Genomic DNA, 22,509 nt, shown 5'->3' with positions numbered 1-22,509 from the left:
AGTAAGAGGATCCTTTCTCATGCTATATAGCTTGATATTTATAGATATTTTATTAATTTTATTAATTCTTAATATAATTTTATTAAATTCTTTATATCTGATATCTCTCCAAATCAAATGGAAGCAATTTTCAGAAAAATGACACATAATCACTTTAGTAAAACCGAAATAGCAAGTGAGACCCAAGAAAAATGAGAATTCAAATATAGTAACCAGTTTGCTAAATTGCTGGGGTCGTGCTTCAAATTTGGGTCTGAGCTTCCTACCAACCAAAGTGAAAGGGAGTTCATTATATAACATATTTCTTACTCTGAAGAGGAGAGTAAGACTTTCTAATTCCTAAAAATAGATATTTTCTGGTTTTAAGTCTAAATCTAATTTCACATGGGAATTCTAATTTAAGTCTAAACCTAATTTCTCATGTGGGCAGCTAATGAGTGATAAAACTCATTAGCTTAATAAGAACTGCGAATTCAGAAATTAGTAGATTTTGTCTGCTGTTTTTGTTTTGTTTTGCCTTTAGTAGAGGCTAAATGAATGTAGTTCAAGTTCTACTGATCCAACTTAATAAAAACTCAAAGTAGTAGAAAGACAACATTTCATCAAATATAATATCTCTCAACCAGATACAGGATAAAAGTGAACGGCAAATAATTTAAAAATAATAACCTTATCTTACAGTCAGAAATATCTATTATTTTCATATAAGATCCTAATTATCTCTTAAAGCTCCTTGAGGGCCATAGTCTTATCTTCTAGTTCCTTGGTATTTTTCACTGAGGTTTGATCACAGTGGATATAAATTCACTAATAAAGTAGAAAAAATGAACTTCACCATTGGTGGGTCGTTTTGGTTTGTATTTTTGGTGGGCAGGGGGTGTATTTTTACCTTGTAGCAGTCTCCTCCAGGAATAATTTCCTGAATATATACCAACGGGCCTTCATTCCGGTTAATTCCTCCTAGTATCTTCAGGCCAAGGCCTGTTTCCTTGGTAATTGTAATCATCTGAAAGGCAGGATCCCTAAAATAAAGTAAATTAGCACACACAAGTTAGTGTAGAGATCTGTACCTATTTTTTTCTTTAAACTACTTATTAAATCAAATTCTTAGATCTAGACCAGTGGCCCCTAACCTTTTTGGAACCAGGGACTTGTTTCGTGGAAGACAATTTTTCCACGGCGGGTGGGGTGGGTATAGGGGCGCAGACGAGGGATGGTTTCGGGATGATTCAAGTGCACTACATTTATTGTGCACTTTATTATTACACCGTAATGTATAATAATTATACAACTCACAACAATGTAGAATCGGGGGAGCCCTGAGCTTGTTTTCCTGCAACTAGATAGTCCCATCTAGGGGTGAGAGGAGACAGTGACATATCATCAGCCATTAGATTCTGATAAGAAGCAGCAACCTAGATCCGTCACATGCACAGTTCACAATGGGTTCATGCTCCTATGAGAATCTAATGCCACCACTGATCTGACAGGAGGATGATCTCAGGCTGTAATTCTCACTTGCCCTAGGCTTACCTCCTGCTGTGTGGCCTGGTTCTTAACAGACTAAGGACCACTACCAGTCTGAGGCCCAGGGGTTAAGGACCCCTGACCTACACAATCCAAAAAACTTAGTACTTACTAGCAATGACATTTTTTAAAGTATGGTGACATAACAACAATTGAATGAATTTTCTTGCCTGCACTTAGAATCTTCTCTACAAAACAATCAAAACACAAAAGAATTTACAATGATAATCTTATTTCTTTGAAGCAGAACAAAAACTTATTAAACAGACTGAAAAGATTTGTTTTTACCTGATTATTAGACTACTTGAAGAATTCCAAAACTAAATATTTTAATGAGTTAGGTAAGTAGCTTTAAAAGACATGTCTGTGTCCATTTAAAGCAAAATAAATATGACTTCCATTCGAGTCTCAAATAAAATTTATCTTTTTAATTTAGAAAGAGTATTTTCTTGGTACAAAGTACTTGTTTCAACTGTAATTTCTGCCATACAAAAACAATGCCATTTGAAAAGAAGGGACTGTCAAAAAAATCCTCAAAAGTCATTGGATTCAAGTTGCACTTCTGAATACCCTGGTCAGAGCAGAGACTTTTACTGGTCAAACAAAACTTGAATTAAATTTGAAATAAGACTTAGGAGCTGCATGTTTACTTACTATGTACTGGGTACTGTCCTAAACAGTGCCTAAATAATGACATTTAATTTAATATTTATAAAATCCTTACTATTCTTAACCTTATTATTCTAAAAGACCCAAAATTCAGGTAGGTTTACTTGGTGGCCCAAGTGTGAGGCCAGTCAGTCTTACTTCAGAGGCAAAATGTGATATGTACTCTATTTTCTTGTTGTATTAGTCATTGTTGAACACAGGACTTTCAGCTATCTTCAAACACATTGAATAACTGAAACTACTATTTAAAAAAGAGTTACTTCATATCTTACATGATTATAGCTTTTAGGAAAAGCCTTCTTAGCTTCTGCCATAGAAATTCTAAGAATATCATTAAGAATACTATTGCATTCAAAAAAATAATTTCTAAAAATAAAGAAATTTTTAAAAACATATAAAACTCCCTGTTTTTGAATATTTTGCTCTCCATATATAACATCATTTAGAGCTGCATTACAGGTATACCGAATTCAGCTCTAATTTGGGAAGGCCTATCTGGTTTCTCAGGCAATAGTCAATCAGCTGGAAAAAAGGCAGAGAGGACAGGGTCCAAGGGTCCAAAATGCTCTACTCATGTGGATTTCTGTACCCTAAATCCATTCTTTCTTCTTTTTTTTGTTTTTTGTTTTTTTGAGACAGGGTCTTGCTCTGTCCCAGCTGGAGTGCAGTGGCATGATCTCAGCTTACTGTAACCTCCGCCTCCCAAGTTAAGTGATTCTCCTACCTCAGCCTCCTGAGTAGCTGGGATTACAGGTGTATGCCATCATGCCCAGCTAATTTTTGGTATTTTTGGTAGACACAGGATTTTACCATGTTGGCAAGACTGGTCTTGAACTCCTGACCTCAAGTGATCCACCCGCCTTGGCCTCCCAAAGTGCTGGGATTACAAGCATAAGCCACCGCGCCTGGCCAATAAACCCATTCTTTATGGGATAGGAGATTGCAAAAACAAACGAGTAAAGCCTAGAAATCAAAGAGAAGGTAAGAAAGGGAAGTAAGGTACCTCATTAGATCTCTCCACTAACTCTTACATCCTCCAAATGTGAATGTCCTTCACCGGGAGCACAAACAATCTCCAGCATATATTATTGCTTCAGTACAGAATCTCACTTTTCTAATCCCAACAAAGTGTTATTAACATAGCAGTTTATTGATTCTAATATTTTTTCCCTATATAAATCCATCCATATATTTTCTGAATTGATAGTCATATATTTTCTGAATTGCTATCGTACTACTTAAACAATTTTAGAACCTGTTTTATTATTGTAAGCAATGTCTATGTTGCTAAAAGTTCTTCTTAAACATAAGTTTATATGTTCATGGCAGCATAAAATTTACATACACAGCTAGGACCTTATTTTAAGACTCACCTATTGTTAAAAATTTAGATTACCTACTCTTTTTTCCTATTAAATATTAAAAATCGTTCTCAACTTTATTCATAATAAGAGAATTACAAGTTAAAACTATGTAGAGGTACTACTACTCACCTACCAGATCAATAAAAATTTAAAACTTCAACAACATACCCTGATGACAAAGCTGTGGGAAAAGAGGCATTTTTTTGCATACTACTGGTGGGAATGCAAAATGGTACAACTTCTAAAGAGACAAATTGGTAACCTCTAACAAAAAATGACCCTCTGATCCAGCGATTCCATTTCTAGAAATCTATCCCAAAGATACTCTGGCAAAAAATAGAAAATGACTTATATACTAGGTTATTCATTTTGACATAATTTGTATTCACCAAAAATTGCAAACTATACAAATGCCCATCCATAAGGTACTGGCTGAATAAACTATGGTACATCCACACCATAGAATATTATGCAGTTATAACAAAAAACAAGGAAGATCTTTATAAATTGATGTGAAGGGATCACCAGGATATATGTTAAAACAAAAAGGCAAGGTGAAAACAGTATAAATGATACCTTTTAAGAATATTCTGGGGAGTAGAATCCAAATATATATAATTATTATGTGTACATATATTATATGTGTGTATATTTATTTATATATATATATATGCATTTGCTTAAGCAAAAAGAAGTACTACATAAGGACCAAGAATAAAAACAACTTTTTATAGAGGGAATGAGGGCACAGAGTGAAGACTACAATAAGAGCAAGATTTTTCTGAATATACCTTGTCAAACCTATGTTTTGTGTTTGCAAAATTCCTCCCATTCCTGTCTACATGCATCTTAGTAATGTGACTTTACTGCTTCCTTTCATTAAAAGCAAAGTCTACATCTCCACTCCTTGAATTTTTGTCTATTTAAATTGCTTGGGCCAATGGGATACCAGCAAATGTGAGAAAAATGGATGTTTACAAAACACCTGTGCTTCTGCCACCATGTCAAAGCTTGAGCTAGCCCCCTGCAGAATGAGAGATCAGTTCAAAAGAGACCTCAGCCATCCAGCCTTCCTAGCTGAGGCCTCATAAGATGTAAATTAGGCCATCCTACATTATCTGGCATAGAGCAGGATGTTCAGCCAAACCACTGAATCATGAGAAAGAATAAATTCTTATTGTTTTAAGGGACTTTAGGGTGGTTTGTTGGTCAGCAAGAGCTAATCTGATACTATGAATATTTTTTCTGGAATTATAAAATATTCTAGATATTAAAAAGCCAAAATTTAAACAAGAAATCTCACAAGAGTTTTTAAAAATGTATTTGATAATTGCTTATTTATTTTTTATTATTTTTAGAGACAGACTCTTACTATGTTGCCCAAGCTGGAGTGCAGGGCTATTAATAGGTGTGATCATAGCATACTACAACCTCAAACTCCCAACCTCAGGCCATCGTCCTGTCCCAGTTTCCTGAGCAGCTGGGACTATAGACATGCCCTACCGTGCCCTGTGCAGATGACTTTAAAGAGAATGCAGATTTTGTCCCATACATTGATTTACACTGAAAGGTAATTCAATGTATTACTTTACTCACTACTCATTATTGCTATTCTAGACCACATTAGACAGCTAGATGTAAAAAAAAACTTTCAATCAAATGTTCATTAACAGTCTACATATTGCCAACTATATTTCAAAACATATTAAATTTAAAAATTACTTTTCAAGTAGCCTGGATGATATGACAGTAGATGTATTTTTATTCATGCTTTCACCAAAGTAGCCTTGGATTTCACAGCTGCATAAATGAAGATCTTGATGAAGAGTCTAGAAATTCTTCTTTTCCTAGGATTAGAGAAGTAGAAAATAAATTGTCAGATCTTAGAACTGTCAAATTTGATTCCAACTGTTCATAAAAACATCATATATACTTAGCACATAAATAATGTAAGCCTATGTATAGAAGTTAGATGTATGTATTTTGAGTTATGGCATTTTAGTCATTGATGATAACATCTAAGAAATGTAAAGACAGTTCATTAGATACATAGGTCTATGTCTATATCATTATGAATATCCCTATCTACATAAAATCTTCATTCTCTGGCAAAAGTGAAGAATATAGCTAAGCTTTATGTAACTATTATAACTTCGACCCTTGGTAAACTTAAAAATCACATAATGATTAAAGATTGAAGAAAATGTCTCCTGTGAGCACAAGGCTATAAAGCTTATAGTCAGAAAAATAATTATCCAGTGCATTTGAAAAAAACTAAATTCTTATTACCTTACCAACTATCTTGAGGTATTTCCTGCAGATCCTATATTACTCTAATTTATTCCAGGAATTTCTTAAATGCTTTCCTGTGAAGAGAAAAAAATATGCTTTTAATGTCTTATATAGTTCCACTGTGAAAATTACAGAGAATAGTGCAGTTTCATTTAATTAAAACAAACTGTATTTGAACAGAGATTTACCACCTTTTCATAAGAAAAATGAATGAAGCAAAGGAACTTAAAGTTGAAAATGATACTAAGATCATTTAGTACCACTCTCTCTCTGAAGAAATGAGGAGCTAGAGTCAGAGATTTTGTGCTTTTCCCTCACAAATAAGAAATAGTGTTTTTTTTTTTCTTCTCCTAACCAGAACTCGGGCTGTGTAGCCTACAGGATGGACCTTGAGATCTGATAGGCCTGGGTTCCCACTTGAACTTTTGGGCTTCTCCAAGCCTCGGCTTCTACAGGTACAGTAAGTGCCTTGATTGTGGTGATGATTTCACAAATGGATACACATGTTAAATGTAACACATTGTCTCACTTTAAATATCTGCTGTTGGTTTTAAATCAGTTATAGCTTAATAACATTAAACTTTTTAAAAACCTGATTTTCAGTTAAAAATGGCATCTTAACCTTAGCACATACCTTCTTTCCCTCCCAAGAGCCAACTATATGAGACTATTAAAGAGTTACAAACAGTATAAACTCAGAATGTTGAAGAGTATATGGGAAAAGAGCCATCAGATGAAGATTTTGAACAAGTTTCTGGAAGATAAAAAATAGATGGTTGGGTGATAATTGGTAAAAGAGGGCTAAAGAAGCTGAAATTTAGGGCAGTACTTCTTAAACATTTTTTAAGTTTGAGCACACACATAATGGTAATAGTTGTATGGCATACTAAGCTAAAGAAAGGTGACATCCTCTGAGAAGCTGAGGAGAATCAATATGTCAGCACACCAGCAACTGATTCACAACAAAATTCTGGCCTAGGAAACAGGTGCAGGAGGAATGTATCTTAAAGAATCCCAGAGAAACTAGGACCCAGAAACAAAAAGTTCTAGGGAGAGCAAAACTGAGAGATTGAGGACTAAAATCAAGAGGATCACCCTATCTTTTCTCCAACTGTTGTACAGAGAAGAAATCATAGATTCTTCTGTAAATGAACTGAATGGACCCCAAACAGAGAGCCAACCACCTTTGAGAGCCTAACATAGAGACATATTCACTGGTCTCAGTGGTAAAAACATATTTCAACTTTCACAGCCTCTGTAGTAGCGACAGGAACAGTGGAAGCATGCAGCTCAACAGCAGCCAGAAAAATGAAGCCACCAAGCAACAATGTCAGTAGCAGAAGTCCAATGACCATGAAGCAAGAAAGTTACTCTGTACCCCATGAGGAAAAGAAGGGCCACTTGAGGGAGGAGCTTAAAATCCTTGGGCTTTGAGTAGTAGTCCCTCAGAGTCAAGAGCCACTGCAGCTGTCCACAAGACTGATACAGTCATGGACGAGAGTTCAATTCTAAAACTAAGTTTGCATAAGTTCATTATACATTGCTTTAATAATACATGCATGGAGCAGATTCTCAAACCTCAAGAGAGGTCATTCTCATATAACAATAATAGTAGTAACTACCATTAATTGGCACAATGTTTCACATACTATGTATTCCAAATATATTTATTTAATATTGTGGAAAATGTACTAGACATAAGGAAAAAAAAGAAGTGCAGAATTCAAATGGTAATACTGCCATGTGCTAGTAATATGGCATTAGAAAAATTGCCTAAGCTCTTAGCATCTCCTCGTATTAAGGTAGGAATAATAACACCTTGCTCAAAGGCAGATGTGAATAATTGAGCAGTCTTTCTACTGGTACCAAAGTGAGTAAGATCCTCATCTTTGGTGAGTTGTTCTAACTGGACACAGGGTCCCTAGGCCCCCTGGGAACATACCCAATAAATAAATGCTAGTTTACAATAGATTCCATATAATATACTTAACAAGACATTTTAAAACATTTCTATTTTGAGGTGTAAAATAAAATTTGGGTGTTTATTCCATTCATTTAGCATGCTGGCAGTGTCCTAAGTGCTAGAGATGAGATCAGGAGGGGGTGAAGTGCTTTGACAGTGGTATGCATGGGAAGTATGGAGAAAGGCTGTCTAACCTGGGATCTAGGTCATCATTAAACACCAATACAGCCAGGCACCATGTTATAGGATTTTCTTCCCACAGGAGCCCCACAAGGGAGGTATTATTAAACCAATTTTATACAAAAGAAATATAAGTCATAGAGAAAGTATGTGACTTGTCCATTGTCACAGGCTAGTTGTAAAGTAGAATTTGAATCCTGCTTTTTCTTGCTCCAAACTCAAGTTGTTTCTACTACAGTATGCTGAAAAATTAATTTAGGTAAAAAGCTTGATTAACCAAAAAAGTAGAATGAGACAGTAGGAGTAGTAGTGTGTTATCTCTTTTGTATAAAGATGACCCTATTGATTAAATAGAAGTGGGTTTAATCTTAAGCAGGCTTGTTTTTTTATATTAACAAGGTATTCATTGTCATGTCCTTAAATATCATAAAATGCCTGTCATTTCCCTCTCCTTTGCCTGTTTCCTACTCTCTCTTTATACAAGCTGGCAAGGCTCTCAACCAACAAGGATTCTAGTAATGTTACATACACATACTCCACACACTCACACACACACACAAAAACACACACACACACACCACCCCCAAGTTCCTATAATTAATGAATGACACAGAAAGAAAACATTCTGTTCTCTTACTAAAAATATTCACATTCAAGACAAATATATTGTTTTTCTAGTTTGGTGAATCATAAGAGGGAAACAGATCAGCAAAAACAGAAAAAGTGGAACACTGGAGGAAAAAAAATCTTGTTGTATAAGATGAATCTATTCCAGAAAACTTAAATTAGAGCTTTTCTTTGATAGTGTTTACTTGTGATATCATTAAAACAATTTTCATCCCATATAACTAGAAATTTCATCAGATTAAAAAAAAACTTCCCATAATGCATATGGTGTTTGAGTAAGACAGTAATTTATATTATTAGACATGACATTCAATAAAACCAGTTCTTTTTATTGGACAAAAAATAGAGAAAATTAAAGGGATAAAAATATCTTCTGCCAGAATTATAGTAAATATTAATTTAATAAAATTATAAAAATGCCATAATGAAATTGATAGAAATGGCCAAATTTTCCTCAGTCAGGGTTGTACTAATTTATTATCCCACCAATAATAGTGCCTGCTACTCTAAATTTTCTCCAATATGGCATACTAAATAACTTTTGGATTTTTGCCAGTCTTGATGAAACCATCTCAAGGTAGTTGGAGTGAGGCTGAAGAGTTTTTTATGCTTTAAGAACCATTCAGTATCTCCTTTTATGTGAACTGTGCTTTTTACATCTTTTGCCAATTCTTCTATTCATCATTAGGCCTTTTTCTGTTCAATTTCTAGTTCTTAAATCTTACAGAAATTATCTCTTAATCAGCACTAAGAATTGCAAATATATTTCTCCCCCATTTCTTATGGGTTATGGGCTTTTTGTTATGCAAAACTTTGTGGCTAACTTTATGAATCTTTTATGATTTCCAGGTTTTAGATAAAATTAGAAACTCCTTGCCCACTCCAAAGTTATAAAGATTTCTCTCATATTTTCTTCTAGTATTTTTATGATTTCATTTTTAAACATTTGATCCATTTGGAGTCCATCGTAATATAAAGTACAGATCCCACTCATATTTTTACCAAGAAGACCATCCCATTGTCTCAACCGCATTTAATAAATAATCCATCTTTTCTCCATTTTGAGATATGACTTTCATCATATACCAAATCTCATAAGTGTTTGGGTCTACTTCTGTAATTTTTATTCTGGCCCTTTGGTTAGTCTGTTTATTCATACACCAATGCCATTCTATTTTAATTACAGAGGTATTATCATATCTGGTAAGATCAATCACCTCTCATTTGTTCTTCTGTTAACCAAGCTTCCCTGGTTGTTTATTTTTACATATTAAATTCAAAATATTATTATCTTGTTTAAAAAACAAAACAATGCTATTTGTTAGGGAATCACACTAAATTTACAAATTAATTGAAGAAGTATTGGTATTTATGATGTTATTTTGAGTCTTCCTATCCAAGAATTTGGTATCACTATTTGTTCAGATCTTCTTTTGTGACCTTCTATAGTAGAAGTGGTCAATCTTTTGGCTTCCCTAGGCCTCACTGGAGGAAGAAGAATTGTCTTAGGTCACACATAAAATACACGAAACACTAACGACAGTTGATGAGGTTAAAAAAAAAAAGAAAAAAAACTCATAATGTTTTAAGAAAGTTTACGAATTTGTTTTGAAACACATTTAAAGTTGTCCTGGGCCACATGCAGCCCATGGGCCACAGGTGGGACAAGCTCGTTCTACAGTGTTTTAAAGTTGCCTTCACAGTGACCTTATAGGCAGAAGAATAGGGTCTGGAAGCAGGGAACCTAAGGTTGATTCATGCTGACTTCCTAGAACTGAATCAAAAGAAAAACCCTACCTCTCCACAAAAGGATCAGAGAGTACTCCTTTTGCACTGCATGGCAGATGAAAAATGGAAAGTACTTCTCATTGATCACAGGCCACTCCTTCATTTACATAGCGTATAACCAAGTAAACAATGTTAAACCTCTAGAGGAAATTTAAACTCCAGAAAATTCTGTAACCTGTGCTCTTGAGCCACTTCTTCGAGTCTGCTCCTACTCTGTGGAGCGTACTTCCATTTCAGTAAATCTATGCTTTCATTGTTTCCTTTTTTCATTGCTTTGTTTGTGCATTTTGTCTAATTCTTTGTTCAAAACGCCAAGAACCTGGACGACTTATAGTCAAGACCCTGCACTGGTAGCACTTGCACATTTCTTATTTAGTTAATTCCAATGTATTTTTTTATTGTTAATTTAATGCCTTTTAAAAATCCACTATTTTGTAAATAACAAAAAAATGTTTTGGGAAAGCTTTAAGTGTATTATCTTCTAGAAAATAATTTCCCTCCGACCCCAAATTCTGATTCAATGTCTTCATTTAAAAATGTTGCTAATAAAGCAGTGGGGGAAAAAAAACAGGCACGATTCATGTGTGCTATATTTTTGTTAAAAATTATATAATTGTAATATGTTGGTTTACATACAAGTGCATTTTACTTAACACTTCAACACACACACAGACACCTGTCACAAACAAATAACTAGATGATTTATTCAGCTATTATTGCAAAATTTAAAATAATACATCTAGAATAGACCTATAAAAGCTTTGTAAGGAAAAGCTTAATTTCCATCCTTCCTTGCCAAAGTACTTTATATTTACTTTAAAGCACTTACAAAGCTGTAAGGTCAAGAACTCCAATGTCTTTTAGTTGTTTGTCTAAAGTGAAATGATCATGAGAAGGAAAGGGAAGGACAGTGTGAAACCAGTGAAGGCAAGATTTGTTGCTTTAATACTAAGTCTAAACAGTCTCTTCAAAATAAAAATGTTAAAAAGCTCATAAGAAAAGTGCTTTGTCAGAAGCTATGGCCATCTAGATAGAGGTCTCTAAAGATACACTAAATTATCTTGATAAAATGGGGATTTTCAGACAAGATCCGGCCTGTTCAGAGTGGTATGGCTATAGACTGAGGAATTTCAGTTCATATGAGTATGAGGGCTTATGCTTATATTGTTAAGAGAGGGAACAAAAGGAAAAAAAAAAGGAGCTGCAGAGAACATTGTTAGCTTTTCCAAGGGCATAAAGGAGATATTTAATTGCTTTCTTGGGTTCATATTCTATACAAAGTAACCAGATTCCTGATAGAGCAATAAGGACACATAGGGCACTCCTTGATTTTGTGTTCAAAAAGGAAGATGTGGCTGGGGTCAGAAGTATCTAAAAATGCTAGGTAAGTATGGTTTGTAAAACATCCCTTAAAAGTGAAAATTCAGCACATTTAATAAACAATTATGAACAATAAAGAAAGAGAGGGTTAGAAAAAGTGGGAGAACAAAAACATGTTAATGAGGGGCATCTGGGGAAATGGGATATCAGTGATGGTGGAAAATCTAAATCCAGGGTTTGTCTACCAAAGGCAGGATACTAGCTCATTTTAATACCCTGTGATTGGCAAGAAGTGATTCAGCAAACACACAGAAATATTTGTTAGTTCCTAAGTATCATTACGGAATAGTTAATAAATATAAAACATCAGAAACCTCAAAAATACATAAAAACTGATAATTGGTTAAATAATTTACAGTATAATGATGTAATCATCAAAAACGGTCTAGGTGAAAAACAACAGCAAGGTAAACACAGAATGTATAGAATAATTTCATCTTTTAAAATTACATTTATTAAAAATATACAATGAAATATAAACAATAATGACAACTGGAATTTACTATTTTTATTTAGTTATTTTTATTTCCTTCTTTAAATTATTTTTTGAATGGTTTACAACAAGGATATATACTTTGATACATTGTTTTGAAAAAGAAGGAAAAACGTGAAAAAAAGTTACCAGGTTTGAGTGTACCTTTTTGGCATCTAATATTTAAAATCAGCTCCTTCTAATTACATCTCTTTTAATGTCATTTTACCTTTATGTCATTTTCTCCTTTTATCTTCATTTGCCAAATTTCAACAAACGTTGAAACTATAAGAGAAAATAACATAGATCTGCTGTTTCCCAAAGAAAATCAGCTATATCCTTTAAATAACTTCTTACGACAACTCCTTCGTAAGCAAATTGACAGGTAGTAGAAATAAACACACTTATTTTCTGCTATAATTTAAAAAGAAAGATGACTCATAGCAAAGAAGCTCACAGGACATATTACATAGTACATATATTTAATTTTTTTTTTATTGCATTGGGAAGATTACCGGTCTAGAGGGTAGATGTCCACTAGCCACATGACTTTGAGCAGTCACTTACTCTGTTCCCTAGTTTCTTCATATGTACGATGACAAAATCATTCATCAAATGATCTGCAAAGGTTCTTTTTTGGCTCTATAAATCAAAAATTTTATGGCAGGCTTATTAAACTACAAGTTCCCCAATGTGTTTTTAGGGAAAGATTTTCTCTTTAAAATATATATCCACCTCTAAGATCAGTATGACCCATGAATGGGGTGTGGTAGGCTACAGTTGGTCATTTGGGAGGGATTAGAGTGGAGGGAAAGATGTACTAGTGTAGTGACATTTCACATTAAGGTCATTTCAAAAGAGAAAAAGGGCACAATGATGTTGGCTACTCAACAAATAATCTGTCTGGTTTCTGTGGACTCACAAGTTAGAAATGCTTACTATTTATTCATTCACTAAAGCTAATATTAAAAATGTAAGTATGTCTTCCTGTAAAGTTAGATGTATTATACTTGAGGAGACATAAAAATGACAGCATTTAGAAACAGGCAACTTGTTTTGTACTTCATCACAGCAGAGATTCTTCAAGATAACATTAGCTATTTACATAATCCTAAGGTTGTTTAAGAAAATTAGCAAAATCAGGAATGACTATTTTCCCTGGGCTAAACTTAACTGATCATTTTTAAACAACAAAAAAGTTTCAGGAAGCCAAGATATAAAAGATCAAAGAGGGCCGGGCGCGGTGGCTCACGCCTGTAATCCCAGCACTTTGGGAGGCCGAGGCGGGTGGATCACGAGGTCAAGAGATCGAGACCATCCTGGTCAACATGGTGAAACCCCATCTCTATTAAAAATACAAAAAATTAGCTGGGCATGGTGGTGCGTGTCTGTAATCCCAGCTACTCAGGAGGCTGAGGCAGGAGAATTGCCTGAACCCAGGAGGCGGAGGTGGCAGTGAGCCGAGATCGCGCCATTGCACTCCAGCCTGGGTAACAAGAGCGAAACTCCGTCTCAAAAAAAAAAAAAGGTCAAAGAGTTACAGTCATGCCTCAGTATCTTTAGGGAACTGGTTCCAGGACTCTGCAGATACCAAAATTTGAAGATATTCAAGTCCCTGATATAAAACGGTATAGTATCCACATATAACTTATGCACATCCTCCCTTATACTTTAAATCATCCCTAGATTACTCATAATATCTCACACAATGTAAATATGTTATGCTATATTATTTAGGGCATGATGACAAAAAAAAAGTCTCTACATGTTCAGTAAAGACACATGTTCATCTTCGATCTATGATGGGTTGAATCTGTGCATGTGGACCCTGCGGATACTGAGGGCCAGCTGTATTTTACTTTCTTTTATTCTGTACCCAAAGGCAATATTCCCCTTGCTAGTGTATTTTTTGTTTCTTTTAAGAATCTAAAGAGTTCAGAAATGCTCCTCATTTGTCTTGGCGGTGTTCCAAAATGCCAGGGGTTCAGTTTAGGTCCTGTTGCTTGCTACACAGAAAACCAATCACTGAAAGGAGGAGCATTGCCAGGGAAGAAGGCTTTAACTGGGTGCTGCAGCCAAAGAGATGGGAAATTTGTATCCCTCTCCTTAATCTGCTAAAATTAGAGGCTTACATGGCAGGGAAAAAAAATGTAACTATGTGTGGGAAAACAGGAATTAGGAAGGGGTAAGGAAGAGGAGTTGGCCAACAAGTAGCAAGTTATTGGTTAGGGCAGCAGCCTCCAACCTTTTTGGCACCAGGGACCAATTTTTGTGGAAGACAATTTTTCCACAGATGTAGGGGTAGGGGATGATTTCAAGATGAAGCTGTTCTACCTTAGATCATCAGGTATGAGATTCTCATAAGGAACATGCCATGTAGATCACTCATGTGCACATCTCACAGTAGGGTTCTCAATGGTTCTCAATTCTATGAGAATCTAATGCCACCACTGATCTGACAGGAGGTGGAGCTCAGGTGGGAATGCTCACTCGCCCTCCGCTCATCTGCTGTGTGGCCTGGTTCCTAACAGGCCATGGATGGATACAAGTCTGCAGCCTAGAGACTGGATACCACTGGGTTAGGAAGCCATGATGGGTGAGGGGTCTGGTATCACATTGTCCAGATGCAATGATCTGGTAAGTTTCAGTTCCTTGATACTATCTGGGAGGCCTGATGATTGGTTTCCTGAGAAAGTAACTCAGATAAAACAAATTTAACTTTCTCAAGTTTTAACAATGGAAGAATCAATTTCTATGTTTATTCAAAGAAACCATTAATATCAGTTCTATGGGACAATTGGTCCTATTTCAGGATGCATAAGCACCTGCCTCTAACACACAGCCCAACTCTGTGGGAAACATCAGAAAACTACTTCAAAGAAAGAGTCTTCTTGAAACAAGAGATTTTCATGAACATAACAGCTCACTGCTCTCAGAAGTTTCCTTAGGCTACCTGACTGCCTTCTGCTTGCTTTCATTCATGCATTCATCCACCAAACATTTAACTCAGTACAATTATGTGCAGGTACCACACTAAGTGCTTGTGATATTATGGTGAACAAGTCAAGATCACTGCTCTTTTGGTATTTACATTCTAGTGGTGGGAGAAAAACAATAAAAAAGGATACAATTAAATGAGCTAGATTTCGGATGTTGCAAGGTGATAGCAAATGTGACTAAGGAGAAAAGGGCTAATTTAGACTGGGGAGGGTGTCCCAGCTAAGACTCATTATAATAAGTCAGCTGTGAAAAAAATTGAGGGACAAAGCATTTCAGGCAGAGAACAAACTTGAGGTGTTTACAGAAAAGAAAGAAGTGCAACTGGAACGTGGTGAACAGGGAGAGAGTGGTAAGAGATAAGGTTAGAGAAGTAGGCAGGGTCTAGATTTCCTAGGGTCTCATGGGCCATGGTAGCAAGTTTGGAATTTTAATCTTATTTCACTTAACCTGGCTATTCTCAAGAGACCTGAATTTGCCTTTTGCTTTATCTCTTACCTTTAACCTTCTAAAGGTTAAAAGTAAAGGCTCTAAAGTCTCTCTGCTTTTGTACTTTCCCTAGTTTTCTGCCTTTGCTTTTAATCCACATAATTAGACTGTGCTTTGGCCTGAATCATGTGAGACTGTCAGTTAGTGCATTTGAGATATATACCTACATCTGTATCTATATTTATATTTACATCTATAGCTACATCTTGACCAGGACTGGCTGCATAAATAGCAAGGCCCAATACAAAATGAAAATACAAGGCCTCATGTTAAATACTATTAAGAATTTTTAGGAGGGCATGGTGGTATGTGCGTATAATCCCAGCTACTCGGGAGGCTGAGGTGGGAGAATCGCTTGAACCCAGGAGGCAGAGGTTGCAATGAGCCGAGATCATGCCGTTGCACTCCAGCCTGGGTGACAGAATGAGACTCTATCTCAAAAAAAAAAAAAAAAAAAGAATTTCAAGATGCTGACATTAGAGCATTAAACAAAGTACAGGGTTTATCTAAGTGAGGTAGGAGTCAGGACTTGGAACCAAACTGAGGACTAGCTAAAAAGGTCCTGAAAAGAAATAGCTTTCCATAAGGCAATAAACAGACCTCACCACCCCTTTCCATGGTAATGACCCTATGAATCAGAAGTTACCACACTCATCCTAGAAATTTCTGCATAAAGTGTCCCTGAATTTGCATATGATTAAAAGTGGGTATAACTATGAGTGCAGAACTGTCTAAGCTGCTATTCTGGGCACAGTGCCTATGGGGTAGCCCACTCTGTAAGAAGCAGTATCTTTGCTGCTTACTGTACAATACCACTTCAATAAAAGTTGCTGTTTAACACCACTAGCTTGCCCTGGAATTCTTTTCTGGGCCAAGCCAAGAACTCTCCTGGGCTAAGCCCCAGTTTGGGGACTTGCATATCCTACATCATAAGTGAGGGGCCCTTTTAAGAGCAGGGCCTTGTGTGACTGCATAGGTCATATTCTCATGAAGCTGGCCCTGATCTTGATAAATATTACTTGAATTAATGAATGCCTTCTACTGATAAATGATTTCTGTTTTCCTTTCACGTTATCTATCAAGCACATAAACTTAATCAAGATCTTTCAAACGGAGTAGCTCCTCAAAAAGATGGCATAAAGGCCTCTGGAAGGAAATAAGAAAGTAGGATATCAAAACTGACTGAGGTGACTTCAGGGCATTATTGTGCACTAATTGGAAAACGATGATTACCCTGCCTGTTCTTAAGCAAACAAAATATATTTGTTCTTACTATCTATTCAAATACATTACTCTTATTCTTTTAGATACAAGTATTGTAATAAATAGCTACCAAATAAACAGTTGTTAGTATTGTTAAAACTATTGTTAGGTATTTCACATTGCTAAATGGATTCTGGAGCTTTATTAAGAAAACCACTAGAAAATACACTTCTGTGACTACCACCACATTAAGACTGAAGTTGCAATTTGCTTAACTTATATTATGCATTCAAAATACCAAAATTTAAAATAGTACATCTTTATAATCCATAGAAAGCCTAAAAATCAATAATCAGATAAGAACACCTAATGTGAATATCAAAACGGTTTATATGAAAAATAACTTATTGTACCTAATATATGAAATTGGACACTATTATAGCTAACCAGAAAGAGTTTACAAGGTTTAACTGTTTATTGCTGAAGAATAATATTGCAAATTAAAGGTGTCAAGTCTGAAATGTCAGTCCAGCTCTTGATATTTTAAATGTGTAATCAACACCTCTACCTACAAAATACGGTTGGACTAGCCCTTCCTACCCTGAGGAGCTCTCATTCCATTCATGGTAGAACCTATTATTTAAGCATTAGTTATCATAACGATTTACGCATTATTACAAGCATACTCAGACTCACAAGAATTGCAGCCCAGGCTTATGCATTCATTTAAAGCTTTAGAGAAAAAAATATACATCTCAGCATCTCCTAGTGTTGTACTGTTATTGTATCTATGCATATTGACAGACCTTTCATTATCATAAGAACTGCTTGTACCTGGGTTACAACCTCGGTCTCTGACCCAATCCTATGCTCAACTCTGTCTAAACTGTTTGTCCTAGCTTAGAAATAACTTCAAATGTGCCATGTTACAAATAGGCATCTAACCATGTTAACGATGACTTTATTGAAGACAAAAGTAAAGAAATATTTCCTAATACAAAAAAGAAAAGCTTCTATATTTTTATTGTTGTTTTGTTGTCATCCACTGCAAAGCTGCTTTCTACAAGATGCAGTAAAAACAGCAAGTTGTAAGGAGTCAGAAAAAAATCCAGGCTTAAATGCCAGCTCTGCCACTACCCAACTGATTAGGCTTGGACAAGTTAACTCATCATTCTAAGCCTGCTTGCTTTCTTCATGGGCTGAGCTTGGGAAAAGGGTAGGGGAAAAGGCCTATATGTCTAGAACCAAAATTCCTAACTGGCCTTTCCTCCTTCCTCATACGCCTTCTAAAATGTCTGGAGCTGAAATTCCTAACTACACTTTTCTCTTTCCTTCTTCCTCACCACTTTTGTCTTGCTGAGTTTTTGGATGGTAGTAGTGGCAGCATACTCAATACCTAGCTTTGGGCTGACATACCAGGGAGGGATGAACTCACATGTCTGGGGCCAAGCTTTCAGCCACAGTAATCTGCTTACATACGGGGGGATTGAGCAAGTAAGTATAAACATTGACAATAAAGGTAGACAGATTTCCTGCTGTTGAACACACATATGCACATTTGCTTACACACACAAATTCTCTAGGTTCTCTCCGCTGAAAAGGGCTATTAATGAACACTTCTAGTGCCCAGAGTTTGTTCCTATATACGACTTTCCACTAAAGAAACCAAAATTCCTGGCAGAAATGGCTGATTCCAAGGCAGGTCAGGAAAATACAAGATAAGCATGGCATATGTTCTCGTCCCAAAAAATAAGGAAATGATCAAAGAATGATAAAAGCATGTCAAAAGGGGGCTTCTATTGGCCAAGTCTAGGAAAATCTGAAAACAGAATTTAAAAATAATAGCAATAGGCTGGGAGCCGTGGCTCACACCTGTAATCCCAGCACTTTGGGAGGCCGAGGTGGGTGGATCACAAGGTCAGGAGTTCAAGACCAGCCTGACCAACATGGTGAAACCCCGTATCTACTAAAAATACAAAAATTAGCCAGGCGTGGTGGCGCCTGCCTGTAATGCCAGGTACGGAGGAGGCTGAGGCAGGAGAATCGCTTGAACCCAGCAGGTGAAAGTTCAGTAAGCCGAGATCGCGCCACTGCACTCCAGCCTGAGCAACAGAGTGAGACTTCATCTCAAAAAATAAATGAATAAGTAAATAATAATAGGAAATGTTAACCCTTGATTAAGATAAGAACTCATGAATCTATATTGATATAAACAAATAAACAGGAAATATATGGTATAGCAGAGAAAACTCTACCTTACAGTAAAATGCCAACTAATAAACCTAGAAGGATTGATAACATTAGAAAATTATCATTTGGTATCCATCACAGTAATAATAGATTCAAACAAGAAGCATCAATGGATGCTAAATCTGGTAGGAGAATGTATGATGAGAAACGGAATTTATAGTCTCAAAGCTTCTCCTTACAAAACACAAAGCTTCTCCCCACAAAACATACATTGCCTATTAATTTATGACTGTGACATATGTACTAATTCACCTTATAATAGAGAAACCTGGCAGATACAATCTTAAAGAGATAGAAGTTAACATCTTGAAGCCATGGACTAAATCGAGATCACGTGACACCTAAGAGGATTCACTGATTGAAGTATAGCATCTCTTCTATGATGTTCCTGTCAAGGGGTCACAAACATGAGGAAACATCAGAGAAACCTATACTGAGGAACACTTAATCATGTAACCAACCCGTAGTCCTCAAAAATGTCAAAGTCATGAAAGATAAGGCTGGGTGCGATGCCTCATACCTGTAATCCCAGCACTTCGGGAGACCAAGATTGCTTAAGGCCAGGAATTTGAAACCAGTCTGAGCAACTCAGCAAGATCTTTTCTCTTTAGTATATCTATTATATTATATTATATATATATGAAAAGCAACTATTCCAGATTGAAAAAGACTGAAGAAGCATGATAACTAAAAACAACGAGTAATCCTGGATTAGATCCTAGATCTAAATTGGAAATGATTGGGATAAATAGGGTAATTTAAGTAGAGTCCATGAATAACATGGTGTAAAGAACTTAGTGTACATCCCCCAGAATCAATATGCTGAAGCCCTAACCCCCAATGTAGCTGTATTTGGATTAGGAAGTAGTTATAGTTGAATGAGGTCATCAGGGTGGGAACCTGATCTCATGGGATTGGTGTCCTTATAAGAGACATCAGAGCTAATTCACTCCAATCTATGTAAGGACACAGCAAGATGGCAGATGTCTGCAAACCAGGGAGACCCCTCACCAGGAAGTGAATCAGTTGATACCTTGGTCTTGAACTTTCCAGCCTTCAGAACTGTGAGAAATAAGTATTTCTGTTGCTTAAGCAACTGGTCTGCGATATTTTGCTATCGGTAGTCCAAGCTGACTATATATGGTAATACTGGATAAATATTAACTTGTTGATTTTGACGCCTGCTTTGTGGTTTGGAAACAGTAAGCGTCTTCATAATAAGAAATAAGTAGGTATACAGTTCTAAAACATCAAGTCTAAAATCTATTCTCAAATGGTGTAGAAATGATAAAGATTGAAGAATCTTTATCATTTTCTAATGTTGGTGAAGGGTATACAAGAAATTTGAGTACTATTATGTTGTAGAAATGTTTTAATTGTTTAATATGTCTGTTAATGGGACATTGAACTAAATGATGTTCTATACATTTCATTCACAATATAAGTAAAAAAACCAAAATATTTTAGTTGTCATACAAAAGTATTTCATAAACATGAACTGTCATTTCACATTATCATCCTAAGATCAGATATGATGCATATTTTCTTTTAATAAAGTAGAAAGTTACAAAGACCAACACCACTTCATTGCTATCAATATTATTGTACACAAGAGTTTCTTTTCGCAGTTATTATACAAAAAATAAAATACTAGAGTCTAAGAGAAAGACCGTATTACTGATATATATTTATACTGCTACAAGGAAGGGGTGCCTGGAGAAAAAGAATGGTGAGAGGAAATGTATTGTTGGTGTCAGGGATTTCAGTCTATGCTGTAAGAAAATTAAACTATGAGAAATCTCATCCTAGAAGAGCTGAGAATCTTGTACAAGAACCAAGATGCATGCAGATGAAAAAGAGTTTCAAATATTGTCATAACAAAATATGAATAAATCTGTAGAATCATGGAAACCTGAAATTTTTGAGACAGTATGCCAGGGTAAAGAAAGAAGTCAGGAGGTATTTAGATTTTATTGGTTCTGCAATTTTCTGGCCCTGTGACCACAAGTTAATCAATCACTCACTCAAGGTGACCATCAACACTCATGTGGACTACTGCAATGCTTCCTAACTGTTCTACTTCCATTCTTCCCCTACCTTTAATCCATTCTCCACAAAGTAACCAATACGTTTTTTTAAAAATGTGAGTCAGATCGTATCACTTATATATGTCAAACATTCCAACAGCTTCCTATTACTTTTAGAATAAAATCCAAACCCTTGGACATGGCTTAAAAGGCTCTGTATTATCAGGTCTTTGTTACCTGTTCTGACCCCATTTCCTACCACTTTTCACTATGTTAGGAACACACTGGCCTCCTTTCTGTTATTCAATCATTTCTAGCTCTTTCCTTCCCCTGGGCCTTTGCTTGGCCTGGAATTGTCATTGAACAGGTAGCTCCTTATCATCGTTCAGGTCCGAACTCAAATGTCACCTCTTCAGAAGGGCCTTACTTTACTACCCTTTCTCATCACTCTCAATCACATTATGTTATTCCATTGTCTTCACTGCACTGATTGCTATCTGAAATTCCCTTATTTAGGTAACTGTTACTTGATTATCTTCTGAGTCCCTCAGTAGAAAGGTCACTCCATCACATAAGTGATCTTCCGACTTGTTCTGTGCTATAGCGCCAGCAGGTCGATTAATGTCAGGCCCACAGCTGAGAGTGCAATAAATAAATAAAATGTTAAATGACTTAAAGTTTCTCAGGCCTCCAATTTTCTCATCCACATGGTGGGGATAATTATATCTGCTCTGGCCATTAGAAATGGCCGGACAGCAAGTAGAATAGAGCCTAACTTTTAACTAAATTCTTACTATGCCTCAGGCATCAGGAAAGTAAGGACACCAGGTCTTAGAGAGGCCAAGTCACTGGCCTACGAGTACAGGGCCATGGTGAGGAGCCGGGTAAAAATCCAGAACCGCCTAACCTCAGAAGCTGAGCTCTTAACTGCTATCGTATAGTTTCTGGAAAGAGGCTTCCTTCTATGACAGTAAAATCCGCTACGCTGTCTGCTCCCCTCGAGCTCGTCCTGTGGGACAACTGAAGAAAGCTATTACATCGCCCCACGGGGTTCTTTTCTTTCAGTCTTTCCTTTCCTCATATCTTGGTCACTCTCTCCCGAACAAACTTCAGCTTGACAGCCTCCCTCCAGCTCCAGCTGCGGGGATTTCCACTGGGCAAGTTGTAAAGGGGCATCAGAGCAGGGGAAGCCGACTGCTCACGGGCTGAGGAAATGCAGGTGTCGTGGGTGTCCAAGAGGTCTGCGGTTAACTCAGCAAGGCTTCCTGAGAGAGGTGATGA

At 36.2% G+C, this 22,509-nt stretch overlaps 1 protein-coding gene across 7 annotated transcripts in view; it reads right to left on the bottom strand.

Moving 5' to 3' along the window:
* Nucleotides 1-22,509, bottom strand: part of STXBP4 (syntaxin binding protein 4) — a 256,034-nt gene that overhangs the window by 232,610 nt on the left and 915 nt on the right. For 6 of the 7 annotated variants that reach the window (XR_002478910.2, XM_021672796.2, XM_064367561.1 and 3 more), the window contains exons 2-4: nucleotides 5,850-5,926; nucleotides 5,283-5,407; nucleotides 890-1,022 (exon numbers count right to left, since the gene is read on the bottom strand). Coding sequence is in view for 6 of the 7 variants with exons in the window: in XM_021672796.2 (XP_021528471.2) it covers nucleotides 890-1,022; nucleotides 5,283-5,329 (180 nt within the window). In the remaining variant the exon portion in view is untranslated. The remainder of the gene's footprint in view (nucleotides 1-889; nucleotides 1,023-5,282; nucleotides 5,408-5,849; nucleotides 5,927-22,509) is intronic. The other variant, XM_021672797.2, reaches the window with a different exon arrangement.

The sequence above is a fragment of the Aotus nancymaae genome, unplaced genomic scaffold, assembly GCF_030222135.1.
Source record: "Aotus nancymaae isolate 86718 unplaced genomic scaffold, 86718_ANA_hifiasm-v0.15.2.pri h1tg000072l, whole genome shotgun sequence".
In the NCBI taxonomy this organism is placed as follows: Eukaryota; Metazoa; Chordata; class Mammalia; order Primates; family Aotidae; genus Aotus; species Aotus nancymaae.
Note: the sequence above shows the minus strand (reverse complement) of the source record. Positions and strands in the feature narration are given on the sequence as shown.